Here is a 25,165-nt window from a genome sequence, read left to right as displayed (position 1 = left end):
ATCTTCAATTTCCTCTTGCAAGACTTCATTCATTTAAGGGAATTGTATTTTCTTTATTTCTTGGCCTTCCAAGGTCAGGGTTTACCTTCAAGTGACAAGGATGCATCCTGCAGAATGCTCCTCCAAGTCAGATCAATACACATTGACCCTCTTTACTCCAAACTTTGGCAAGGCACTACCATTCTTTATTTTTTGTCTTCTATAGTAAACTGTACCCTGTCACAAATCCTTCATCCACATAATGTCATTAAATCACGGTGCTCTCTAAATTTTTTCACTTGATTCAGCCTCCTTTTTCTCGCAGAATGTAAAGCATTTAAATTTATTCTAACCATATCACTGGTTGTTGAAGCGTCTAATGTGGGTAACTGGTCTATCAAAACTGACAGCATATTTATGTTGGATCCAAAACCAAGCTCATTTGGGTTATGTCCAGAATAATTCTGAAGAGTATTTTTGGAACTAACAGTCCAAGCCAAAGCTATTTCTAGTTCACATTTCTCATCTTCCAATGTTTTCTCCATGGTTTCAGCTAATATTAGATTGCGACGTTCCACAGTGCCATTAATGAATGGACTTTCAGTGGCTGTAGTGCAGGTTTCAATATTCAGTTTTTCATTCATCTCTTTAACCATCATTAAATTCTCTCCCAATTATCACTCAAGAAGCGTTTGGAAACTCCAAAATACACAAATCACATTAAAAATATGTTCGGAATAATTTCTTCACTCTTATTTTAGTAGGCAGGAGTGAGTGTTCTACTCCGAAATGTGATAGGATTCCGTCTTTACGTAATTTTCTGGGATCTAGTAGTTTTTTTTAAGTATAGGCATAATTTGAAATAGTTTGTTTTGGCAATTATTCCAGTTTTCTTGCCATTTCTTTGTAATAAAATTGTTTATTGGAGGTTTGTAGTCTGTATATGAGACCTTTATGTCACTTATTTGGAGTTTTAGAGAATTTTTGGCTGCCAGGTCAACTTTTTCATTTCCTTGGAAATCATAGTGACTAGGAATCCAACAGAAGAAAGTTTTGTGTTATATGATAGAATAGATCCTTTGTAACTGTTTGATTAGTAAGAGAGTGTTTAATTTTTTTAATGATTCAAGTACTAATAATGAGTCTATAATATGAATTTCTTGGAATTTTTGTTGGTGATTGATTGATTGATTGGTTTTACGGCATATCAACCTATGTGGTCATTTAATGCCGGAGTCCTTTTTTTTTTTTTTAACTTTTTTTATTGGGAGGGGGGGAGTGACTTTTTCAGCCTTTCCTCCCTTTTTTTATAAAGTTGAACTAAGAAATTAAATGTTGTATTTATACATGGATGTGTATATTTGGATGACTTTAAATTTCCTTAAATTTTCTTATATAAATTTACTTTCCTTAGGTATGCTATTTCAAAAAGGTCTTCCATATTGCTTTCTGTATAATATAATTTTCTAGTTGGGGCAAGGTCATCACACCCAACTAGGATATGTTTTACTGTGAGTGTCTCCTGGCATGGGATGCACTCTGGCGCCGATTCTCCATTTAGTATATAAGAATGAGTAAAGTTGGTGTGCCCTATGCGCAGCCGAGTCAGTATCACATCTTCTCGGCGTGATCTCTTGATGTCCGGACATCGTTCCTTAAGTTCAGGTTTGATTGAGTATAATTTGTTGCCCTCTTGCTGACTCCACCGCAGTTGCCATTTTTCCTGTATGTATGCTTTTATCTGGGGTCTAAGATCAGTATGTGGAATCTTAAAATTGTCAGTTGGAAGGTGAGAAGATCTTTTTGCAGCTGTATCTGCCCTGTCATTGCCTTTGATCCCCACATGGCTGGGGATCCAGACAAGAATAATGTTTTTAGTAGTTGAAAGGATATTGATTTTTTCTATTAATTTTGTTGTTAGTGGATTTTCTTGTTTTTGATTTTGTATAGATAATAGGACTGATAGAGAATCTGTGAAAATGAAGTTTTTGGTGGTTTCCTCTGAAATTATGTTGAGTGCTAGATCGATAGCTATAGTCTCTGCAGTGAATATAGATGCTTCATTTTGAAGATTTCTCTTCATTGTGGTTTTATGGTACGTTGCTGCACATCCAGTGTGATTGTTGCTTTTAGACCCGTCTGTGTAGATAAAGGTGTAGTCTGAATATTGTCATTTTAAATGTTGAAGTTCGTCGTGGTATTCAATAGGGTTTGTGGTAGATTTGGACTTTTTGTTTAGGTTGAGTTTTATTTCAACTTGTTTCATGGTCCATGGGGGTGTTTTAGGCAGTATGAAGTTGTGAATGCTGGAGATTGGAATTTTCGATTCTTCAATGCTTTCCTTCATTCGGAGCCCGAACGTTTTGATAGTTTTTCTTCTCATGTTAAAGAGTTCTTCATATTTAGGATAGAAGGTACATTGGTATGCAGGGTTGTTTGGGCAAGACTTCAGTTTCAGTAAATATTGAAGGGCTAACTTTTCTCGCCTTAGATCTAGTGGGGGTTCGTGTGCTTCCGTGTATAGACTGTTCACGGGGGAAGTTCTGTATGCTCCTAGGGCCAATCTTAGGCCAGTATGGTGAATAGGGTCTAGGCTTTTTATATATGATGTTCGGGTTGATCCATATATGAAACAACCGTAGTCTAGCTTTGAGCGGACTAGTGCTCTGTAAAGTTTAAGGAGTGTTTCCCTGTCTGCACCCCAATCGGTATGTGCTACCACTCTCAAAAGATTTACAGCTTTGTTACATTTTTTTTTCAGATAGTTTATGTGTGGGATGAATGTTAACTTTTTGTCAAATAAAATCCCTAAGAATTTGTACTGGTCAGTAACGGGTATGGGCATTCCTTCCATGGTTAGGACAGGATCATTATGCATGTTCTTTAGTTTGCAGAAATGCATGCATTTCGTTTTTCTTTTGGAGAATCTAAATCCATTCTCTTCCGTCCATCTCATTACTTTGTTTAAGCACAATTGAAGCTTCCTTTCTATTATAGATATATATCTAGATCTACAGCATATTAGGAAGTCATCCACATATAGGGAGCAATCTACCCCAGGGTTAAGGTTTTTTACAATGTTGTTAATTCGGATACTGAACAGGGTCACTGACAGTATACTCCCTTGAGGTACTCCATTCTCTTGTTCTTTCAAGTCCGAGAGAGCTGTACCAACCTTTATTCTGAACCGTCTATTTTTTAAAAAATTTTCAATAAAAATTGGCATTCTGCCTTTTAGTCCAAGCGCCTTCAGATCCCTTGTAACACCGTACTTCCACACAGTATCGTAGGCTTTTTCCATGTCAAAAAACACTGCTGTTAAATGTTCTTTCCTTACAAAGGCTTCTCTGATGAAGGTTTCAAGTCTGACTATGTGGTCTATTGAACTTCGGTTTTTCCTGAATCCTGTTTGAAATTCTGTAATAAGATTCTCTGTTTCCAGGAACCAGATTAGTCTTTTGTTTATAATCCTTTCCATGGTCTTACAAATGCAGCTTGTTAGAGCTATTGGCCTGAAATTCAATGGATCTGAGACGTTACTTGATTGGGATTGGATGTTTGAGTTTTCAGATTTGGGGATTGGTATTATTGTGGCCTCTTTCCAGGTCTCGGGTACGTTTCCACTGGACCATAAAATATTGAAAATTTCAAGTAGGTATTTCATTGAGGCTTCTGGAAGTTTTTTGAGGATTTCATATGGAATTTCATCGGGCCCTGTAGCTGTGTCATGGGATTTGGTTAGCGATTCTTTTAATTCAGGCAAGGTAAGAGGTTGGTTGTATTTTTCAGTATTTTGTGATTTAAATAGAATTTTCTTTTTCTCTTCCTTTTCTCTAATCTTTTTGAATTTCTCTGTTTGTCTGTCACATGATGAAATTTTTGATAAATTATCTGCCAGGTTATTGGAAATGTCTTTTTGATCGGTGTATATTTTGTTGCCTTTAGAGATGTGGGATATTGGTGTACTACTACACTTTCCTTCTATTTTCCTCATCATGTTCCAAACTGTTTTCGCCTTGGTATTCACATTAATTTTGGATATACAATTTCTCCAGGTTGTTCTTTTGGATTCCTTTATGATTCGTCTGGCTTTTGCTCTGTTGTTTTTGAAGAAATCCAGATTTTCGCTTGTTGGATACTTTTCGAATTTTCTCAAGGCAGCTCGTCGAGCTCTGATGGCTTTTCTGCATTCTTTTGTGAACCAAGGTTTGTTGTGATTGTTGGTTTTGGCTGTTTTCGGTATGGTATTATTTGCTATGTTTGTCAGTGTTTTAATGAAGTAGTTCAAATGGTCATCTTCATCATTCTTTTCGATAATTAATTGGTTTTTGCACTGTTCCTGGAAGTCTTCCCAATCCGCTTTATGTAGGTTCCATTTGGGTGTTTTTTGTTCAGTGCTAGTACTTAGATTTTCCAGGATGATTGGGAAATGATCACTCCCACAGGTGTCATTGTGTACTTTCCAGTCATAGTCCATATATATGGAAGGATCACATAAGGTAAGGTCAATGGCGGTGAAAGTACCTGTTGCTGGGTACATATAGGTGTAGTTTTGATTATTAAGGAGGCATAGATTATTTTTATTTATTATGTTTTCTATTTCTTTTCCTTTTTTATTTGTTTCTTTACTTCCCCATATTACATTGTGACTGTTGAGATCTCCTAGTAGAAAAAAGGGTTTAGGGAGTTGTTTTATTAATTGAGTTATCTCAGTTTCGTTGATTGTATCTTTTGGAGGGATGTATATTGAGCAAAGTGTTATAGTTCTATGTAGAGTCACTGAAACTGCAATTGCTTGCAAGTTTGTGTTTATATTTATTTGTCTTTGAGGGACTTCATTCTTCACAAGTATTGATGTGCCTCCAGAAGCTCTGTCCGTATCTTTATTTATGTAGTTGTAAGATGTGTAGTGTTTTATGTTGATGGTATTATTTTCTTTCAGAAAGGTCTCCTGTAGACAGACAAGTGCTGGGCTCATATTTGTTATTAATAATGTGAGTTCATTTTGGTTTGCTTTTATCCCTCTGATATTCCATTGTAATATTTTGTTCATCATTTGGAATTGTGTTCAACTTCCATCGTCTCCAATCCCTCAAATCTTTTTTCTGTCGGAGTCCCTGTTCGAGATATAGATCGGGATCTTTCTTTTCCTGTTTTTGTTTGTTTTTTTTTTTTGTCTGGGGGGATTTTTGATTCTTTTCTGGCTTGTGATGTGTTTGATGGTTGTTCGGTTGTTTTTGTAGAAATGGTTTGTGGTTTTGTTTCTTTTTGTGGTTCAGTAGTGTCTTTACTTAATATTATCCTTGGATTGGTTGCAGACATTGCACTATTCATTTTCCTCATTTCTTCTAATAGTTCTTTCATTTCCTTTATTAGTTTGCTTAGGACATCAATTTTCTTGTCAGTTGTATCCGTTACATGTATATGACCATTTTGATTGCTGATTGGATTAGTTTTTTTTGTTGCATCTGCATATGTTTTAGTTTCGATGATTTTCCTGGCCTCTGGGTAGGATATATTCTTTATATGTTTTAGTTTGGTCACTTCTTTTTCTCTTTTCCATATTTCGCAATATCTAGAGCCAGCGCCATGGTTTCCCAGGCAGTTGGCACACTTGAAATCTTTTCTGCAGTCAATGTGTGGGCCACTTTCTCCACATCTTCCACACACTGGTAATCGTGTGCACCGATCTTGATGGTGTCCAAACTTCTGGCACTTGAAGCATTGGAGGGGGTTTGGAATATAAATTTCTACATTTATTTTCATATATCCGACTTTCACTTCTTTGGGTATGGTGAGGGAATCGAAAGTTAGTATATATGTATTGGTATCGATTTTCTCACCGTTTTTTTTAATTTGAACTCTGCGAACATCTAACACATTCTGTTTCTGTAAGTTTGTCCGGATTTCCTCCAAGGGACAAAGTGCAAGTTCGTGGCTTTTCACTACTCCTTTGCAGGTATTTAGGGTTGGATGTCTGTAGCATTTGACTTTGATGTTTTCAAATAATTTTAGTTTCAATATTTCTTTAGTTTGTTCTTCGTTATGGGTTTCTATTAGTAGGCTGCCGTTAAATTGTTTTTTAATAGACTTTGGTTTTAGAGTTTTAAGATTTTTTTCAATTTTAAAAGGTGATAGTTTGCTCAAAGGAGTTTCCTCCATTGATTCTATTACTACGAATGTTGAGTTCCTTGGTTTTATCGTCTCTTCGTCAGAGCTACTGATGTCAGAGACATCAGAGTGGGTTCTCTTTGGGTGGTTGGGTGGTTTTTGGGAGGAATAAGCCATATATTTTGTTTTCTTTTTTCGTCATCTTTGTTCCCCACCCACCTCGGAGTCCTATTTGGGAAGAGCCTGGGGGGAAACCCATTCGCCCAGCCTCTACAGGGATACAATGATGATATAACCGACTTTGGTGGTATCATAATGATTATCTGTTCTCTCTTGATATTGCTATGGGATCTGTAGCAATCCTGAGGGGTTTACAGCCTCGTCATCGATATTCACACCTAATCGATTGACCCTCAGCCACCGCTTTCCATCATATATTAGGGAGTAGGGTTATTTGTGGGAGAGGGGGGATGTGTTGTATTAGTAGTGGGTTTTTGGAATGGGCAATATATGGTGGGGCTTGGCGTGACTGGCCGATTGGTCGGATCGGGCCTCTCCGACCGCCCGTCTCATCGAAGTAAGGGCCAAAGTAATGTGTTGCGGTGCCTAAACTTCTATGTATCCTGGTTTAGGTTCGCTCAATCACCAGGATCACGTCCTAAGACTTTACGGGTAGCAACCCACGGCTAACTGGTTGCCCCATTGAGGGATTTTTACCTTCTGCAGGGGGACAGTCGGTTTGTTCTCATGCCCTACCGACAGGGCAAAAAAATAAATAAATAGATAATTTAATAGAATATATTTGTTTTCTTTTTCTTTCTTTTTTGTTGTTTCTTTTCCTTTTTAAAATCTGTTTCTATTTAACCCATAGTTGGGACCCTAACAGGTACTACCACTCCGGGTCAGGGTGGACCTGGGAGCAATGACAATTAAGAGGTGGCTCCACACTCCCCAAGCCCGTAAGCTGGACCTCACCATCGGATGTAGTTTAAGGTCATATCCAGGACCGGGAGTAAGGTAGGAAAAAATAAAATAAAAAGGGGGGGGGGGGAATAGGCTGTTGTTTTTGTTTTTTGTTTTGCAGAACATAATTAAGTTTTACAAAAAAGATCAGAAAACAAAAAAACGTCAATGTAGGTGCATTTCGTCTCAGGAAGCCACAGGGCAGCCTGATCTGGTAGCACCAGTTGTTGGTGATAATATCTAGAGTAAAGTTTATGGCTGTAATTTCTGCATTATAGATTGAGGAGTTATTTGGTAACCTTTTCTGCCAAATAGTGCTTTTTGAAATGGTGGCACATTCCACTTTATTTTGATCTTTGGAACCATCTGTGTAAAGATGTCAAATTTACCCCTATAAATGCCCCTAGGAGCACCAGAATTATCTCGAAAAATACGTTCTGGCAAAAATTTACTTTCACCATGACCAATATCTGCAAAATTGTTAAAAAATTTCAAGACATGGTTGAGAAGAATGCAAACAAAAAAACAAGAGTGAATTACTAGGCTGCATTTGTTTGTGGGACAAAAACCGTATAATTAAGCAGATTATTTTTAACAATATTTGTTTAAATATATGCATGTGTGTGTGTGTGTGTGTGTGTGTGTGTGTATGTGTACCTGCGAGAGTGATATCTCATGAGAATTTTAACTACATAGGTTCAATTTTACTTACATCCATGAAGTTTTCTGATGTCAATAAATTTTCTGGTTTCATAGCGCACAAAAGATTCATGACTTTTTCCCTATCAGAATCTAATTAAAAAAAGAAAAAAAAAAAAGAAAAAAGTTAATTTCATAAATTAGTTATGAATCAACAAGTTTATCTAATTAGCAAGAGCAGATTTTAGAATTCATGCAAGACATTAAAGCTGGAGATTATTCAAACATGATATAAGAAATGTTTATGAATTATTTTGGCAAATTAACGATCTTCACAAAAGTAAAGGAAACATAAGGAAATTCATTAAATTAAATACTCAAATCAGCCTGTTTTAAGAAAAAATATTAGAATGGTTAGGGCAGCATTTTTCAACCATTTTACCCTGTGTAACCCTGAAATATTTCTCTAGAAGCCCTTGCACAAAAACTGTTTACATGAACGCTGGGATCTTGTTTAACAACCAGACATATTTAGAAAAAAAAAATGTTTATATTGTGATTCCGTTTTCACATATGTAAATTAGTCATTAGAATTTTTTTAAACATTTCCTTAAAGAAAAAACAAAAACATTACCTACAGATTTCATCCACTGAATGTGCAATATGAGGCAGTTTCACACTGATTCCATAGTACAGATATCTTTAAATATTATGCTTCTAATTATTGTAATAATTATTTCAATAATAGTAGTTTAGCTATGAGATGTCCATATCACAGTATCCAAGAATGTTGTAATTGTTTAGAATTATGTAGAGAAAAGTGAAAAAGGCATTAGCTAATCTCACTTGTTTTGGCAGAATCCTTATTAGTCTCCTGCAGAAGCCTAGGATTCCACAGAAACTTGGTTGAGAAGCGTTGGCTTAAGCTGTAAAACAGAATCGTACAAGTTTTGTACAAGTAGGAAATGTAGACTTGCCTGTTTTGTCGATGTTATTGATCATCATTTTGTAAATCACATCAGCAATATATCTGTAGGAGAAAAATAAAAAAACATGTTTTACTTCAAATTGAAATAAAGCTAATTAAAATTTAATTATCACTAAATATTTATAGATGCTTTTTAATTTACCATGCCAATTTTACACTACAAAGTATTTTTATTTATAATTATAACATTGAAAATGTGTAAAGTAAATTTACAAATTCTGAATAAAAAAATCAATTCACATAATTAAAACTTGTGGTCTCAAAAAATTCTCTCCCTTAGTTTTGGTTGGTAGAAAAGTGATGTAGCAATGTTTAGAATCAAATTTATCAAAAATGTCATTCTTTTGCTATAAACATCTTATAAATTAGCAGATTTATATTGGACTTTAATGTTAAACATACATTGGATGGAAAACATAAAACAGAAATTATTAGATGAAAAAAAGGAAATAATATCCACTTGGTGTAAACAAGGATATTTCTCAGATTTTCAATAACATGGTAAAAAGAAAAAATGTAAAGCACATGTCTTTTACTGTCAGAGTATTTAACATGAATATGGTACTTGGCTGCTGATCATAGACATGATAATATTCAGATTTCAAAGCTCTGCATAGATACACTTGTTACATCTGGCAACTGAGAAGTCTTTAAAAGTTAAACTTGTTCGGACAACTATTATGTGCAAAATTTTATGCCATATACATGCATGAAAGATTAATAGAAAAAATGAAATTGGGGAGACACTTACTTGTTAGGAGCGTTTAAATCTCTGAATGCACTGACTGCAGTAGGAATATCACCACTGTTAAAGTAATCATCCAGTAAAGCAGTCTGAAAGAAAAACAAAAAAAGATTTCAATTTTGAAAGGTAATTCCTAATTCCAGAGTTCATACAGATTTTAAATGTCCATCTTTCAAAGACTTTAAGGTTTCCTCCAGAAAAAGTTCAAGTTTTCAAAACAAAATTTGATATATAAACAAAAATATAACAAAAAAACTTAGTAATTGACAACAGGAAAAGTCACTCCTTAATTTTTTTATTTTATGAAATTGTTTTAAAGATCAGTTATTTACACAAAATTCTCTACAGTAATGTGCAACAAAACTGATCACCACTACAGTATCTCCTTTGTCAGTGCAATTCATATTTATATTGCCTGATCCACTTGGACAACCAAGTGTGATTAAATATGGTTTTCCTCCTTGTGGATTCGTCTACACTGTTTTAGTTTGGAATTTCACTTCAACTTATTGCAAAGTATATGGATAATATCCAGTCGTTTTGCAATAAAGGCGCATAATTCTTGTCTGTGTAAACTGTGTGTACATTAATCTAATCTTATAAACAAAAATATTATTAAAAATGTAACTTGCAAGTCACATGCTGAAACATGTCATATGTTCCTGGTTTTGTACATTGGTGAATTCGTAAGGTTGTTTGTAGGCACCTACATTCATCATATATATTAAAGTATAGAGATCCAGTAGATAGTATTTTGGTTTGTTCGCCTACCATACCGGTCACCATATAATAGTTGCATTCATGTTTAGAGTTTAGAAGCATGCAAATGGAATCTTAGTGTATATGTAGTATACATGTATGAGCAAGGATTATTTTTGTCAGCTTTTCTAGAAGTACTGTGAAATCAAATTAAAGGAAGTTAATTTAATAGGACGATATTGAAAAACTTTTCATACTATTTGTATGCTTAGTCGGCCATGTTGGTGCAAGCTGAGGTGTTCGTTTTTGTGACAATCTGGCATTTTCTAAAACTAAGTGTATGTGATCGTACAATGTATAGTGAGCTGGTAGGTTTGGTCTAAACTTTTATTCCAATAAATGGTCAAGAATAAGGTATTCTTAATTAAATAAATTTATAACTGTAGAGTATTATGTATAAAATAGTAATATGTTGAAATGTAAAGCGATTTATAATTTGCGTAAGAAATTGACCAAAAATGAAAAGGCAACAGAGTTTGTATTACGAAAGGAGAAATTTGCTTTTGCTACTTACAGCAGGTTCATGTATTTGAGAGAGTACATCCAACAGGAAAAAAATAGTAATTGTAAAACAGGGACCAAATGTATGTATTGTGGGCTAGTAATATGCCTTAGTAGGAACTAAGTTGTAAACAAAAGTTGTGCATAGTTGCATGTATAATGTTGAAAGTAGCAAGAGGAAAAAGTGCTTCTATTATAGAGATATTCTGACAAATTTTTATTGGACATAAATACAATTTTCAAGTCCTTTTCAAGGTAATAATTGGAATCAGGCCTTGTCAAGACAAAGCTCTAAATTTTAGGCCTTTTCAAGTCTGTACAGACCCTGAATTTAAAAACACATTTCCAGTCAGAAGAGTATATTTTGTTTTAATTACTATGCAAAATCTATGATAGTTAAAGATTTGATGCATTTACTTTCATAATGGTTTCAATATTCAGTAATGAACTGTGACTGGAGTTCAATCTCTGGTAAAGTTATACACAAGAGAAAAAAAAGTTTACATAAAAAGAGTGTCTTACAAGAAGGCATCAACTAAGTATTATAAGGTTTAAATCAAAGTAGATAAATCAGGGAAAAGAGCAGTGCCCCTATCGCTTTTCTATATTTCAGTATATTAGTCAATGAAAACTCTACCCCCTCCCAACCATAGTCCACCAACTTAGCAATTTTAACAGCACTGTATTTTAAAAGCTATAAAAAATCTATACAAAAAAAAAAAAAATGTACCTGTCCATTTCTTAGTTGAAATCAAAAACTTATTGCACGCACACACATCAAAACTCTACAGTACTAATAAAATAGCAGGCAATGTCGTTTTAAAAAAGTCTTACCATACTGTTTTCAAGCTCCTTTTTTGTGGGTGGAGTCTTTTTTACAGTCTTTGTTTTATCAGGGTTAGCTTGCTTGATTGTAATTTGGGGCTACGAAAAGAGGAAAAAGAAAAATGTTTTAGTAATTAAATTTAACTTTATTAAATATAAACAAGTAATAGTCATGCATTTTTGTAACAAAGAAAACAGTTTCAGATTTGAATACTTTCTGACATTTCTACAATATGCACAGTTCTGTCACACTGAAGTTTATGTAAAAAAAAAAGAAAAAGAAAAAAGAAAACGGTGTTAATAGAATGCCATACAAGTTTTTTGAGGAAAAAATGAAATGACATTTGTTAGACATGCAGATAAAATAGATTTGAGAAATAAAAGAATTTGATTCTCACCGGTTTTGTAAGTAAGTGAGAGGCAGTGGCCGATCCAATATCTAAAATAGGAGACTGAAATCCAGTCTGCTGACTTCCAATTGACGGTGGACCACCACGAGCAGATTTGGGAAGCATGTTTGGCACTGTCGGGCGGAATACATTGAAGTTTTTGGAAGGTCGTAGACTGATCTCTTCAGTGTTGGAATTTGTCTTTTCTGGTCCTGTTGGTGGCTGAATGGTCATTCGAACAAACCGTGGAGGCAGATCTCTGCTACCTCCAGTCCCTAAATTAAAAAAAAAAAAAAGTTAAAAAACATAATTCTTGTTTTCTCATTGAATTATGAATGTAGCAACAAAACTACACATCAAGACAAAACTTCCATGTCTTGAAGTAAATCCAACATAGTATTACGAGGTAAGTATTATGGATATGCTTAAAGAGAAATAAAGTTCTACATATTTAAGACCTAAAAGGATAGAAAACAAACAAAATATGGCCAAATAGTAATATTAAAAATAAAGAGAAGCAAATAGAACAAAATCACCAATATTAAACTCAAAATGTATTCACTCCAATGATCAACTTTTGCACATTTTAAAGAGTTTAAAATGTCTATCTGATAAGGATCCCAACTTCAATATCATGTGGACCCCAATACTGAGTGACACTGAGAGCAATTAAAGTTTGTAATAAAGTTATGAGGGAGTTTCAATCTTTATATCAGATTGACACAATGCTCCAAGCACACTACATCAACCTTTTATATTGAACTAGCGAGGGGTACCCAGCGTTGCTCGGGTGTTTTTCGGGGTATGTGAAAAAAAACCGAAAATGTGGAAAAAAAAAATTTTTTTAAAATTAAAAAAAAAAAAAGCCTTCACGACGCGCAGTTGGAAAATAGTAAAGTGTTTAAAAAAAAAAAAAAAAAAAAAAAAAAAAACAGGTGCGCCTTTTTGATTGACGTGACGGCGATAGGTTACGATTTTGTGCGGGACAGTTACGATTTTGTGCGGGACAGTTTTGAATAAATCGGTTTGTTTGTTTTTAAAAACCCGCTCCCTGTTTATTAGGAGGAGCAAAATGAAAGCTACAGTCTGATATGACGAAATCGACATTGAACAAACGTTACTTAGCTCTCTTGAGACAACTGGCTTTCGGTCTGTGATTAGAGTAGAGTTTCGCTTTTTATTTTTTTATACCAAAAACCGAATGTAACGCGTGCCGATGTGGGAAATGTCGAATAATTAACGTTTGAAAGTCAATAAAATTAAATAGACAGGCAAGCTCCGTGAATAACTCTGAGATATTACAATTTATAGATGATATAAAAAGTTTTAAGTTGTGAACCGAACAAGCGTTTCTCTGAAAGAAGCCTTTCGTGGACATTGAGGAAAAGCGTACATACACACATACATTTTCGCTTTTATATATATAGATTATTGAAAAATCCATTGGGGAAAAAAACCCGAAAGCAAAACACTGACCTTGTAGCCTTTGAGCTTGTAGGGGCAACTGCGACGGCTGTGCGAGCAACGATGGCTGCATATTCGACATCTGTGTTGACTGGTGGTTCTGTTGTAACTGGTAGATCTGTTGGGATTGTAATGGATTCTGCTGCAGGGACTGCTGACTGTTGCCACGACGAGACGATCTGGGGCTGCTGCCACTCCCACCCACACCACCACTGTTGCCTCCAATGCCACCTTCCGGCTGCAAACGGCGGTTACTGTACTGATTTTGGTAGCTTCCTAGAAAGACAATAAGTGTTTTTCTAACAAAACTATTCACATTGGGCCAGAACTGCAACAATATCTAATGAAAAGTTTGAGATTAAAAATGTTTGTGATAAAAAGTCTTACCTTCGCAGGAATTAATACAGCTATTAAACAAATTAATATTTAGCAGCAAAAGAGAAAAAAGGCACAGAAGGTAAAAATTAAAATAAACTTCTGATCAGAGAAGGAGGGGGGAAAAAAATCAATAGGAGTTATAAATTCGTGCAAAATGCATTCACACACTTGCAAGAAGAAAAAAAACGGGGAAAAGGAGAGCAATAAACAAAGCAAATTTAAAGCTACAGAAAATGTCTCTAGTGAAATAAAAAATAAATCTATTATGGAATGGGAAACATAAGTCTAATATCTTGATGTTCATCTGGCATCAATGAAAGTAGTGAAGAGATTTTCAGTTTGGTTTTTCACAATGTATGAGCTGTATCCAACATAGCAACAGTTCACACTCACCTGGGTTGGGTTGACTACCCCGTCTGCCCATATTCAAGGAATAGCCAGGAACAAAACTATCCAGTTGAATGACCCCTGGTCCAGTACCAATGCTATCTATAATACATGGAGAAACAAAAAACAAAACCAAATAATTTTATACCAAAATGATGGTAGACACAAAAGACCAAGACCTTTCTGAAATGACAGAGAAGAGAGCCCGGTGTTGTATCAAGATAAAATACTGAAAATAACCAAACCTCTCAATGTAAGGAAGAAAATGGCATGTACAGACAATATGTCAATTAGATGGCAAAATTAAAGTCACTTTAATTCTAGATTATCCCTAAGTATATTATAGTAAAGAAACATTTTTTAGTTATGCAAGAAAAAAAAAAAATCTTAAAAACTATGTAACAGTTTATGAATTTTCGAATGAAATCAAAGTAGAATAGTGATAGTAGTTGTGACCCAACAGGTCAACATCAAAGAGATTAATTTGATTTTCATTACCTTAAAAGAAATTAAAGAGAAATTCAGTCTGGAAAAAAAAAGTTAAAAGCTGGAGGAGAGGTGGAGGGGGGGGGGGGTAATCAACTGTTCATCAAGTTTTTAAAATGTATTCAAAATTAGTTTCAGTTATGCTTCAAGCAAGCTTGTAGGGGTTACATAAGCAAATATAATTAGCCATATAAAAAATGGTGGACACACAATTTCATTTTCTTTCAAGAATTTTTTCTTTCATGCTCGTCATTTTATAAAAATAGAACATCAAAACCATGCAATGGATCAAGTTTAACAAAAATAGGACAAAAAAAAAAAAAAAAAAAAAAGTAAAAATACTCAATACTTACTGGGAAGCCCAGTTGGAGAGGCACTAAAAATGTCTCCCAACCCTCCTCTCTGGCCTGGTCCGAAATTACCATTCAACATACGTGATCCAAACATATTTCCAGTTCCAGCTCCACCAGGTACTCTTCCAGACAGATCTGGAGGAGCAATATACACTCCATATTCCTAGAGGAAAACAAAAATGAGGAAATTCATTCATAATACAATCAGGCAGCTTATAAAAATGTTTACATTTCATTGTGCAAAATGAACACTTATGTTAGTGGTGATATAAATAGTATATGCATTTATATAAAAAAATAAATAAAAATATCAATGCTTACATCAGCTGCTTCCTGTCGTATTTGGGATATAGTCTTTGGTCCGTGATCACTAAGCACCTTCCGTGGTACCCACTGTCAGAGGGAAGAAAGAAAAAAAATTGTGAATTGGAAGAAAGGAGAAAGTATTTATTCCATTATGACAGGTATATATAAATTCTGAAAGAAAATCTAATATGCTGTGTTAAAAGTTACATTTTTTTTTTTAGATTTCATAAGTATTTGGAGGTGAAATTAAAAAAAAAAAAAAAATCATTAAAATTGCCTTGACTTAATCAACAGACATTAATCCAAATTCGTAAATGAGAAATAAATTCTTGATTATAAATAAAATTTGGAACAGCAAAAGCAAAAATCTTATGAAGAAACAATTTTTACATTTGCAAGAGATTTCACTTTCACCACTTGCTCTTCTGAAATATACATTCAATGAGATTTTTTTTCCAACAATGCTGCCATTGAAACTTGTTTCTTTCTGAGCCTTTTCGGTTTGCAATTTTTTTTTTGTTTTATACACACACGATCATCATAGAGCAGTACACATGACTAGATGCCACATTACACAATACAGAAACCGCACTACACTATTCACAACTATTTTTCAGAATTGTTATTCTGATCATGATTTATTTCTTTTGCTATAAATTACTACACAATAAAATCCTATCGAAGAACTTTTTAAAGGTTTTACTTAACAGTAAATGTCAATTCATTTGGGAATGAACCAAAGTTTTGATTACAGTTGGGTTAGCAGATGATCATCCCTTTATATTTATGTGATAAGCTCCGAACTATTCACCATTTAAAGGGTTGCCCTTTTGTATATCATTAAGAACAGAGTTCCATTTTTTTCTTTTGTAATAATTTTTATTAAGACTAGCTTAAAATGAGACACTGCCTAGAACAGGTGCTTTGTGACAGCTTTTAAACTTTCAGATGCTTATAATTTTGATCCTCTATGGACACATTCAACATTAGAACAGTACTTTACTTGTATTGACTAACACTCTTGTTGAGTTGAATTAACTTCAAGCAAGTTGCGCATTTATGATCATTGCAACCCATCTTGAGCTAGATCACACAATGTTAAGCCAATTCAAATTCCACAATCAAAGAAACTACTTGGAAGTTTGATTGTGCTTTAATTATCACTGCCTAGGCTTTCAACTGCCCAACTTTTTCCTCCAGAAGTAGAACTGTTATGAAAATTGAAAATAAGTTAAATAATTAGAGATTTATAAAGAATCCGAAATTGTATCGGAATCTGGAATTTAGCACGGAATCAGTAATTATACTGGAATTGGTGAAAAATATTGGAATCGTCCCATCACTAATAGATACCACAGTAACCGCCTGAAATGGACAAAGGCAGAACTTGCAGCTCTTCTACAGAATTTTATCTAAGCTATCCCATGATCAAATCGTACAATGGTTTAACTAAGGTAGACAAATGACTGCAGGTCTTCAAAGTTTACTGTTTAATGTGAATAGTTGCAAGTGTCTAGATTGATCAGCTCAGGTGACCATGGTTTTTAAGGTGTTGATGCTCATTCATATACAAGCAGAAGTGATATGCCAAGTGCACTGTAAGATTGAAGATCTCATTGGTACAACCACTATCTGAACAGAAGCCACAAAAGGGTTTGAGAATCACGAATACTCTAGAACATGTGCAAGAGAACTGCAAACATCTTGGATATTACATTGATGAGGCTGATTCCCTATAGTTTTAACAGATTTTCTTAGTCGCCCTTTTTGAAGAAAGATCATCCTCAACCCAATACCATATTGCATTGAAGACAAGGTACAAGAGTGCTTCATGATAAAGTCACTGCAATTCTGCTCATTTTTAGAATGTGACAGTATTCATAGCAATAGTATTTTAAGCCCCCAACCTACTCACCTAGAATCCCAAGGATATTTCATGTTAACTTAGGTGCAATTCTGTTGACTAGCTTTGGAGTCTGGAAGTGACTAATACATACAAGAAAGCCTCAATTATAAGATTGATTAACATTTTGGAGGACATATAGAGTCCAAAACTATGGGGCAAAATTTTACAACCTAATACTTGTTAGAAATAACAACTATGAAAAGCTGAAATTTCAACAACCGGTAGTCGTTATCATCCATAATAACATACTAAAATTTGAATCATTTGCAAAGGATAGAAAAAGAATTATAACAATTATTTATTTTCAAAATAGGAACATCCAAAAGTAAGAGACAAAATTGAGAAAAACAATGTAAACAGCCGACAAACAAAAATACATATACAATCAATATTTAGTAAATGAGCCCTTGCTCTTAATGACAGCTGCACTAGGTGTGTCAGAAATTTCGTGAAAATAGTGAATAATTCCACCCCATCTTTCTAAGCTTATAACTCCTCGAAAAATGTAATTCAAGCCCTAATTTTTTTTTTTTTTTTTTTTTTTTTTCAATTAAAAGGAGCAAGGACCAAGGTTTCATTAAAAATAAAAAATAAAAAAATAAGTTTTTTTTTTTAAAAAAAGGTTTTAAACTTCGGACTTTACAGGTAAATTTCTAAAAAACAGTTGTTTTTTTTTTGTTTTAAATTTGAATATTATTTATTGACCTTTTCTCTTCAATTTGTGATATATAAGACTTTGGTACATAAATTAATTATTTACTTTTTAATAGACATTTCAAAATGGGAGGCGTGAATTATTTGACCCCGTCTTTCCAAGCTTATAACTCCTCAAAAAATGTAATTCAAGCCCTAATTTTTTAATTTTTTTTCAATTAAAAGGAGCAAGGACCAAGGTTCCATTAAAAAAAAAAAAAAATAAAAAAAAATAATGTGGTTAAAAAAAAAAAAAAGGTTTTAAACTTCAAACTTTACAGGTAAAATTCTAAAAAAACACTTTGTTTTAAATTTGAATATATTATTTATTGACCTTTTCTCTTCAATTTGTGAGTAAATTAATTATTTACTTTTTAATAGACACATAAAAAGGGGGGGGGGGCGTGAATTAAAAAAAAAAAAAAAAAAACGTTTGTCTAAAATATTATATTCGGTTTATTGAAAAGAACATAAAATTTCACATTGACCCTGAAAATATAAAAATAGAATCAATAGAAAAATTTTGATAGATTTTTAAAGTTTAAAAATTGAAAAATATTGAGTTCGGAAAATTCATTACTGTTAAAAAAAAAATATATATATATTTCTATTACTTTAAAACAACTTTAATAGTTTATTTTGGAAGTATAATCCATAAAGAAAATAAACAACCCACTTTTAACAGTGAAATTACGAGATTTTTATATTTTATTCGCAGTTTCGTGTTAGGGGTGTCAAAAATTCCTACAAAAATTCTGATACACCTACAGCTGCACATCTTCGACTACAAGAACCAATCAGTTCTTGACAATCCTCAATACTAATTTTAGACCATTCTTCTTGAAACTTCACCCACAAATCCTCCACGTTAGTGGGATTTCTTTCCATAACTTTCACTCCTAAAGTCTTCCAAAGATTTACTATTGGATTTAAGTCAGGACTTTGCGGTGGCCAATCCATAATTTCAAAATCTTGCTCGCTAAGGTAACTCATTAACACCTTTGCCTTGTGACATGGGGCATTATCTTCCCTATCGAAACCGAAATTCTGTTTGATTGCCACAACATGATCTGAACAATGTTTTTATAGATCTGTGCACCTACACAAGTTTGTAACCAGACAAGAGGCGATGTACCTTGGCTACAAAACATTCCAAATACCATGACGCTTCCGCCCCAAACTTGACAGTTTTCTTACTACACTTTGCACTTAATCTTTCACCAATACATCTCTACATCGTTTTTTTCCAAATAAATTAAACTTGCTTTCATCACTGAAAAATACTTTTGCCCAATTTTCATATGTCCAAATTGCATACCTGTTTGCAAACTCTAATCTTTCTTATTCTTCGAACTAACGAGTGGTTTCTTCCCTGGGGTTCTATTAAACAGCCCTATTTCTTGCAGTCGTCTAGAAACAGTGTGTTTTGACACATTAGCACGAGATACTATTCATAACCCTTTTAATTTCTGTGCAAGACTTAAAACGGTCTTTTAATGACATACACTGCATTATTCGATCTTCTCTTGCCGAAGTTTTGTGGGGTCTGTCGGTTTTATAAGCACTAACTATTTTGCCAGAATCATTGTAGGATTTGCCTACAACACTCTTGGAACGTTTCACTTTCTCTGAAATCTCTCTAATGGTGTGCTTTTCCTTGTGTAACTTCACAATAGCTTGTCTCACAGAGTAATGAAGTTCTTGGCATTTTGCCATGGTGCCGACTGATGCAACATTTACAAATGACTAAGACTTATTCTTTAGAGGAAATCAAAAAACTTGAATATAGCATACTGTCTACATTGTTTTTCTCAATTTTGTCCCTTACTTTTGGATGTTCCTATTTTGAAAATAAATAATTGTTATAATTCTTTTTCTATCCTTTGAATATGATTCAAATTTTAGTATGTTATTATGGATGATAATGACTACCAGTTGTCAAAATATTAGCTTTTCACAGTTATTTCTAAGTATTAGGTTGTAAAATTTTGTCCCTTAGTTTTGGATGCTACTGTATATTTTCTACACCATCCTCCTCCAAGAGAAGATCATCTCATAAATCATATACATTCCTTCCTCGCATTAGATCTACAAATTTGCAGTCCATTCCAATATCTAGTACTTCAGGTCAAAAAATAAAAATTAGCAATAATTCAGCACATTTCAAACGGCAACTGCATATTTATTTTCTGAATTTTTGAAGCAACAAAATTTCAAGTCATGATTTTTTATTAATCATATTCTAATTGGCAACCCAAGCTCCACATATATGGGTGAATATAACAAAATTAGTAGAATCAAATCTGCAAATAAAGTATTTCAAAAATATATATATATTTGCTTGGAAAAAAAAAAAACATTACTTACTCTGTTAGCCCGCAGTTCCACCACATCCTGCAGCATGAAGCGAATTCTTGAGGGCAATTCTGGGTTGGTAGCGAAGTTCTTGATTCGCTCAAAGTACTGATCCATCCAGGCCTGCATAAGAAAATGAATTTTATTTTTAAATTTAGTTAGATCGAAAAATAAATTAATTAAAAAAGATAATAAAAAGGTGGGGATTCCAACTCACTTTAGCCTTGGCAGTATCAAGGCGCCGGCCTACTGTGCGGATTATCTGGCACAGACACTCCAAGTCTTCTGCCATGTCCTTAACGGGAACATTCTTTTTCTTTTCCAGAAGCTGCTTGATGCATTTGTGCAGAATGCCTTCGTGCAGCATCTCCAGCTTGCCGAGCTCACCTTAAAAAAAAAAAAAAAAAAAAAAAAAGTTTAACATAACATTTAGTGAGGTCACATTTCAATTTTTGAAAACTGTACATGAATTGACAATTGCATTTATTTACAAACAAATCCTCAAACTTTATGCAAAACATTCAACTTCGGAGGGAATATATTTCTATTACTAGAGAACAACTCAACAGCCAGCAAGTTTATTCCCAACACAATCTTTTCAGGATTTATTATGGAATCCAGATTTCCTGCAACACATTTATCCTTTTCATATATTTTTTTTTTTTTTTTTTTTTAGGATAACCAGTAATAAAAATTATATATATATATATATATATATATATATATGTGTGTGTGTGTGTGTGTGTGTACATTTCCCTACGCAATAACTGTCAATTTTAAGTCTACAGACTCGAAATTTTATATACATGGTACTGAGATTTGGAAAAATCTTTGCAATCGTTTTTGGACAGAAATTTGGCTGTTAAGGGGGGGGGGGGGTTGCCGCCAATATTTTCGAAAGTCATCCTCTCCTTTCGATTGTCTAGCCTTAATTAAAACCTACGTCACTTCCGGTTTGGCGGTCGTAACAGCAAAGATGTCACATTTTTTTCCCGTTCTTTTCCTCCTTTGCGGTACGGGTTCAAGCCCGTCTTCCTACTACCACATTTTCTTTTCTCTCAACATACACCTCCAAATACCCGGGCAATGCCGGGCTGAAATTCTAGTCTATATATATATAAAAGGCAAAATGTGTGTGACCATTTCGTGTATGTCTTCAAAAGGCTTCTTTCGCACGCGTTCCCGGGGTTGTTACTATCGCTTAAAACTCTGTATATGGGTCCTATATTATAATATCTAGGAATTAGAAAAGCACGTAGCGTATAGATTTATTTACGTCGACTTTTATGAGATTCGCGCTATTTCGCTATGTCCTGTTTGTCGTGCATTTTAGTATAAATACAGTGAAAAACGTGTTCTCGACCTTCGCTGCTTTCCCCCCACTTCCCACCATCATCTGGGGGAAGTGAAAACTAAAAATAACGATCGTGCGATGACCTCATTTAGCATCTTCCTGTCAATCAAACTTCTTTTAGCTTTATAAGCTTTAACTTAACATGCTAATCTATTACTCGCACTCGTGGCCGAGACTGTTAAGTAGTTGCTATTGTTTTCCACTCCGGGGTTCAATCCCTCCTCCCGGCCAAACGTTTTTTTTTTTTTTATTACTTTGCTTTTCTTTAGTTTACCCACCCCCTCCCCCCATACACAGGTTTATTTATGCCATTTTTTTTTTCCGTTTTGGTTTTTTTTTTTTTTACATCGTCTTTTTTATAATATTTAAGCAGGATTATTAATACCCCCCCCCCCCGCCATACACACACCTACCAAATTACTCCGCCAATTTCTGGCCTAAACATTTGAAATTTTATATAAAGGGTATTCAGAGATAGGGCAAGCTTTTTAATCGGTTTGGGTCGAAAATTTGAGCTGCCAAGGTGTCAAAGTTAAAAACAATTTACCTTTGCAGTGTTTAGCAAACTACTCAGCAAATTTTAGGTCTAAACATTTGAAATTTATACATAACAGATATTCAGACATGTGGCAGTTTTGGGGAAAAAATTTGGCGGCCAAAAGGCCAAAGTTGAAAGAGTTGACTTTTGCAGATTCTACCAGATTCCTTTGCCAATTTTGGGTCTAAAGACTTGAAATTTTAGTGTAGGTAACTTGGACATGGGTAACACTTTATATTTTGATTTGAGACCAAAATAATAGTTTAGGGGTCAAAGTTTTTTTTTTTAAATTTACCTCTGCGGTCTCTACGAAATTACTTAGACAAACTTTGGTCTAAACATGTGAAATTTTGCATGAAGTGTATTCACATGTAGGACAAGTTATGAATAGAACAGAGCCCGAGCAAAGCCGGGCTGAACTGCTAGTATATATATATATATATATATATATATGTGTGTGTGTGTGTGTGTGTGTGGTAGTAGTGTGATTAAGAAATTGCATTTGTTGCAGTATTTTACTCATGAAATGACAGATTACACAATGGAAATTATTTCCATAAAACTAATTTACAATCATTTAAAGAAAAAAAATAAAAATAGAGAAACTGTTAGACTTACCAATGAACTTGATGTTGCCCAGCATCTTCTGTTTGGCCAGATGGTATTGTTCAGCTTCATCATCGTTAAGGGGGACATCTTTCTTATCGTAAGCTAGACAAGAGAGAACAAGATATTTATGTGTGTGTGTATATATATATGTTTTTTTTTAATATTTTAGTTAACAATTAAAACTTAGTTTAGGTGTTGCATTGGATCAAATTATTTAATTTCTATATTAATAAAATTGTATGAGCACATCTGATATCAGAATGTCAACAAGCTGAGCAACATTTCTGTAAAACACACTGTGGCGCGCCAAAATTGAAAAGAATTTTGAATAATTTTATAGGTTAAAACATCACATTAAAATTAGTTTAAGTTTTATAATAATTTGGTTGAATTAATAATTTACCAATGAAATGATAAATTTAACTTTGGAAGGTAAAACAAAAATTAAAAACTCTTGGATAAGAATAGCTTGTTTTTTAACACTGATAGTTTTATTTGAATAAAAATGATTTTATACACTTCCAAACTTTACAGAACAAAAAAAAATAAACGCAATGCTCACCTTCAGTGGCACGGGAACGGTTTTCAAATTCATCGCGACACTTGTTCAAGAGTAGGCGTCGAAAGGTCTGTTAAAACAAGAAATTTTTGATATGTATTTTTGATATGTATTAGTAAGTATACAACACAGGATTATTTAATATTGAAAAAATGCCTATTGTCAATGATTCATTGTATATGATTATTTTAACAAAAATTTTCTTTTTCACCCATAGCCAGGAAGAAAATAGCCTCATCAAAAGGTTAGCACTTAATGTCAAAAACATCTAAAAGATTCACTTGTGAACAATTTGGTATGGCGCGATGAGGAACTTGCTGATGCAAATATTGGTTCAATTAAATTAGACAATTTAAAGAAAATGGGGATCAATGCATTTTTGGAAAGAAAAATATTTTCGAAAATGATTTCAAAAGGTAATGTATCATATTGAGTTGATGGGCACCATTAGAACACCCATTTTGATTACAACAAAAGGTCATAATGTTAAGATATTGTATTACTAGGTCTAAAATGAGAACAGAAAATTCAAAACACTAAGAAAAATTCTTTACCTCTCATGTGTGTATATATGTGTGTGTGTGTGTGTGTGAGAGAGAGAGGGGTAACTTTTAAAGTCCCCTAAAACCAAGACTTGGCATCAAATTCAACTTATCGTTTCCAACAAAACCAACATAAGTTTCCCTTTCTATTATGTTACATACCACTGTTCCAATAAATGTTATTGTTCAGCATAAGTTTTTCTTGTTTGAAAGTTGCCAACAGAACAGATAATCACTTAGCCAAGTTCCTGACATAGCTGCATGTCTGCAAATCTTTTTACAGAGAACAATTGGCAAAACAACCAATTGGAACAGATGCATTCTGAGACATTTGACTATTTACTGCCAAGTCATTCAGAATACAATACTGACGGACTTCCGCAGCAGTCACGTTTAGTGCTGAGATAGCTTCCCACTTATATCAGTGAAAAAGATCAAAATGCAATATACGTACCGTTGTATTGGAGGAAGGGTGTTCAAAATTTGGAGCGTCCTCACAGAGACGGTGGCATAGTTGTGCATAAAGTGAACTATATTTCGGCTCATCTAAGGCTTTCTCAAAGATCTGAAATGAACAAGAAAAATGAAGCATAAGCAAACGTCAGTGTGAGTAGGACATAAGAGTATGCAATAGAAAGATCAAATACATTAATAACTCATTCTGTTACTGTTAATTACATCCGCCCTCACAACAACCAAATCTTACTGTATATGCTCACAAACATCTATTCACACTAACATTGAACACTAAAATATAAAAGGAGGCACACAATAATAAAGCTAATTATAATTGGTACGTAATAAGAAAACAGGACATCAGAAAGACTTTTTTGTCAAAGAGAAAAGCAATCTAAATTACTCACCAGAAGTATTATTCCCTTAAGTATGAGCTGGGAGTCGATGCCAACATTTAGAAGCTCCAAACTCAACTTGTCAAACTTCTCCGGGGTCAGTTTATTGAGAATTCTAAAAAAAGAAGGTAGCATATATTTCAATATTAAATGTATTTATCAGAAGGATGAAAAAACTGCTGAACAGTTAAAAGGTAAAGAAAAAGCATATGTTGTAAAAAGTATTTTTTTTCATAGCACATCTTAAAAAGATGTAATGTACATTATGCATTTGTTTTGTTTGCATTCTTTCTGGTTTAAAGACCAATAATCTGCAACATAAGAGGGTATTAGTTGTGTTAGTAAATAACTAAACCTCTCCCCCATCAAATAAGTTGTATAGTCTATCAAAAGTCAGAGAGTTCTGGTATCAATACAACATTAGCACGAGAAACAACTTTAGTGTCTGAACTTATCTCCTGCATGACTAACCACATTCAAATGTC

The 25,165-nt window shown here is 33.9% G+C and overlaps 1 protein-coding gene across 1 annotated transcript in view; it reads right to left on the bottom strand.

Moving 5' to 3' along the window:
- LOC145240301 (eukaryotic translation initiation factor 4 gamma 2-like) overlaps positions 1 to 25,165 on the bottom strand; it is a 123,974-nt gene that overhangs the window by 10,782 nt on the left and 88,027 nt on the right. Inside the window, exons 5-19 of the mRNA XM_080103882.1 lie at positions 24,693 to 24,795; positions 24,284 to 24,394; positions 23,291 to 23,357; positions 22,738 to 22,830; positions 20,445 to 20,614; positions 20,240 to 20,350; positions 15,289 to 15,360; positions 14,968 to 15,130; positions 14,135 to 14,230; positions 13,376 to 13,639; positions 11,909 to 12,174; positions 11,520 to 11,609; positions 9,432 to 9,514; positions 8,670 to 8,722; positions 7,766 to 7,845 (exon numbers count right to left, since the gene is read on the bottom strand). Coding sequence (XP_079960008.1) covers positions 7,766 to 7,845; positions 8,670 to 8,722; positions 9,432 to 9,514; positions 11,520 to 11,609; positions 11,909 to 12,174; positions 13,376 to 13,639; positions 14,135 to 14,230; positions 14,968 to 15,130; positions 15,289 to 15,360; positions 20,240 to 20,350; positions 20,445 to 20,614; positions 22,738 to 22,830; positions 23,291 to 23,357; positions 24,284 to 24,394; positions 24,693 to 24,795 — 1,822 coding nt within the window. The remainder of the gene's footprint in view (positions 1 to 7,765; positions 7,846 to 8,669; positions 8,723 to 9,431; positions 9,515 to 11,519; positions 11,610 to 11,908; positions 12,175 to 13,375; positions 13,640 to 14,134; positions 14,231 to 14,967; positions 15,131 to 15,288; positions 15,361 to 20,239; positions 20,351 to 20,444; positions 20,615 to 22,737; positions 22,831 to 23,290; positions 23,358 to 24,283; positions 24,395 to 24,692; positions 24,796 to 25,165) is intronic.

The sequence above is a fragment of the Euprymna scolopes genome, chromosome 19 (assembly GCF_053919585.1).
Source record: "Euprymna scolopes isolate OS-2025 chromosome 19, ASM5391958v1, whole genome shotgun sequence".
NCBI lineage: Eukaryota > Metazoa > Mollusca > Cephalopoda > Sepiida > Sepiolidae > Euprymna > Euprymna scolopes.
The sequence above is the reverse complement of the archived record's forward strand: the minus strand, read 5'-3'. Positions and strand labels throughout refer to the sequence as shown.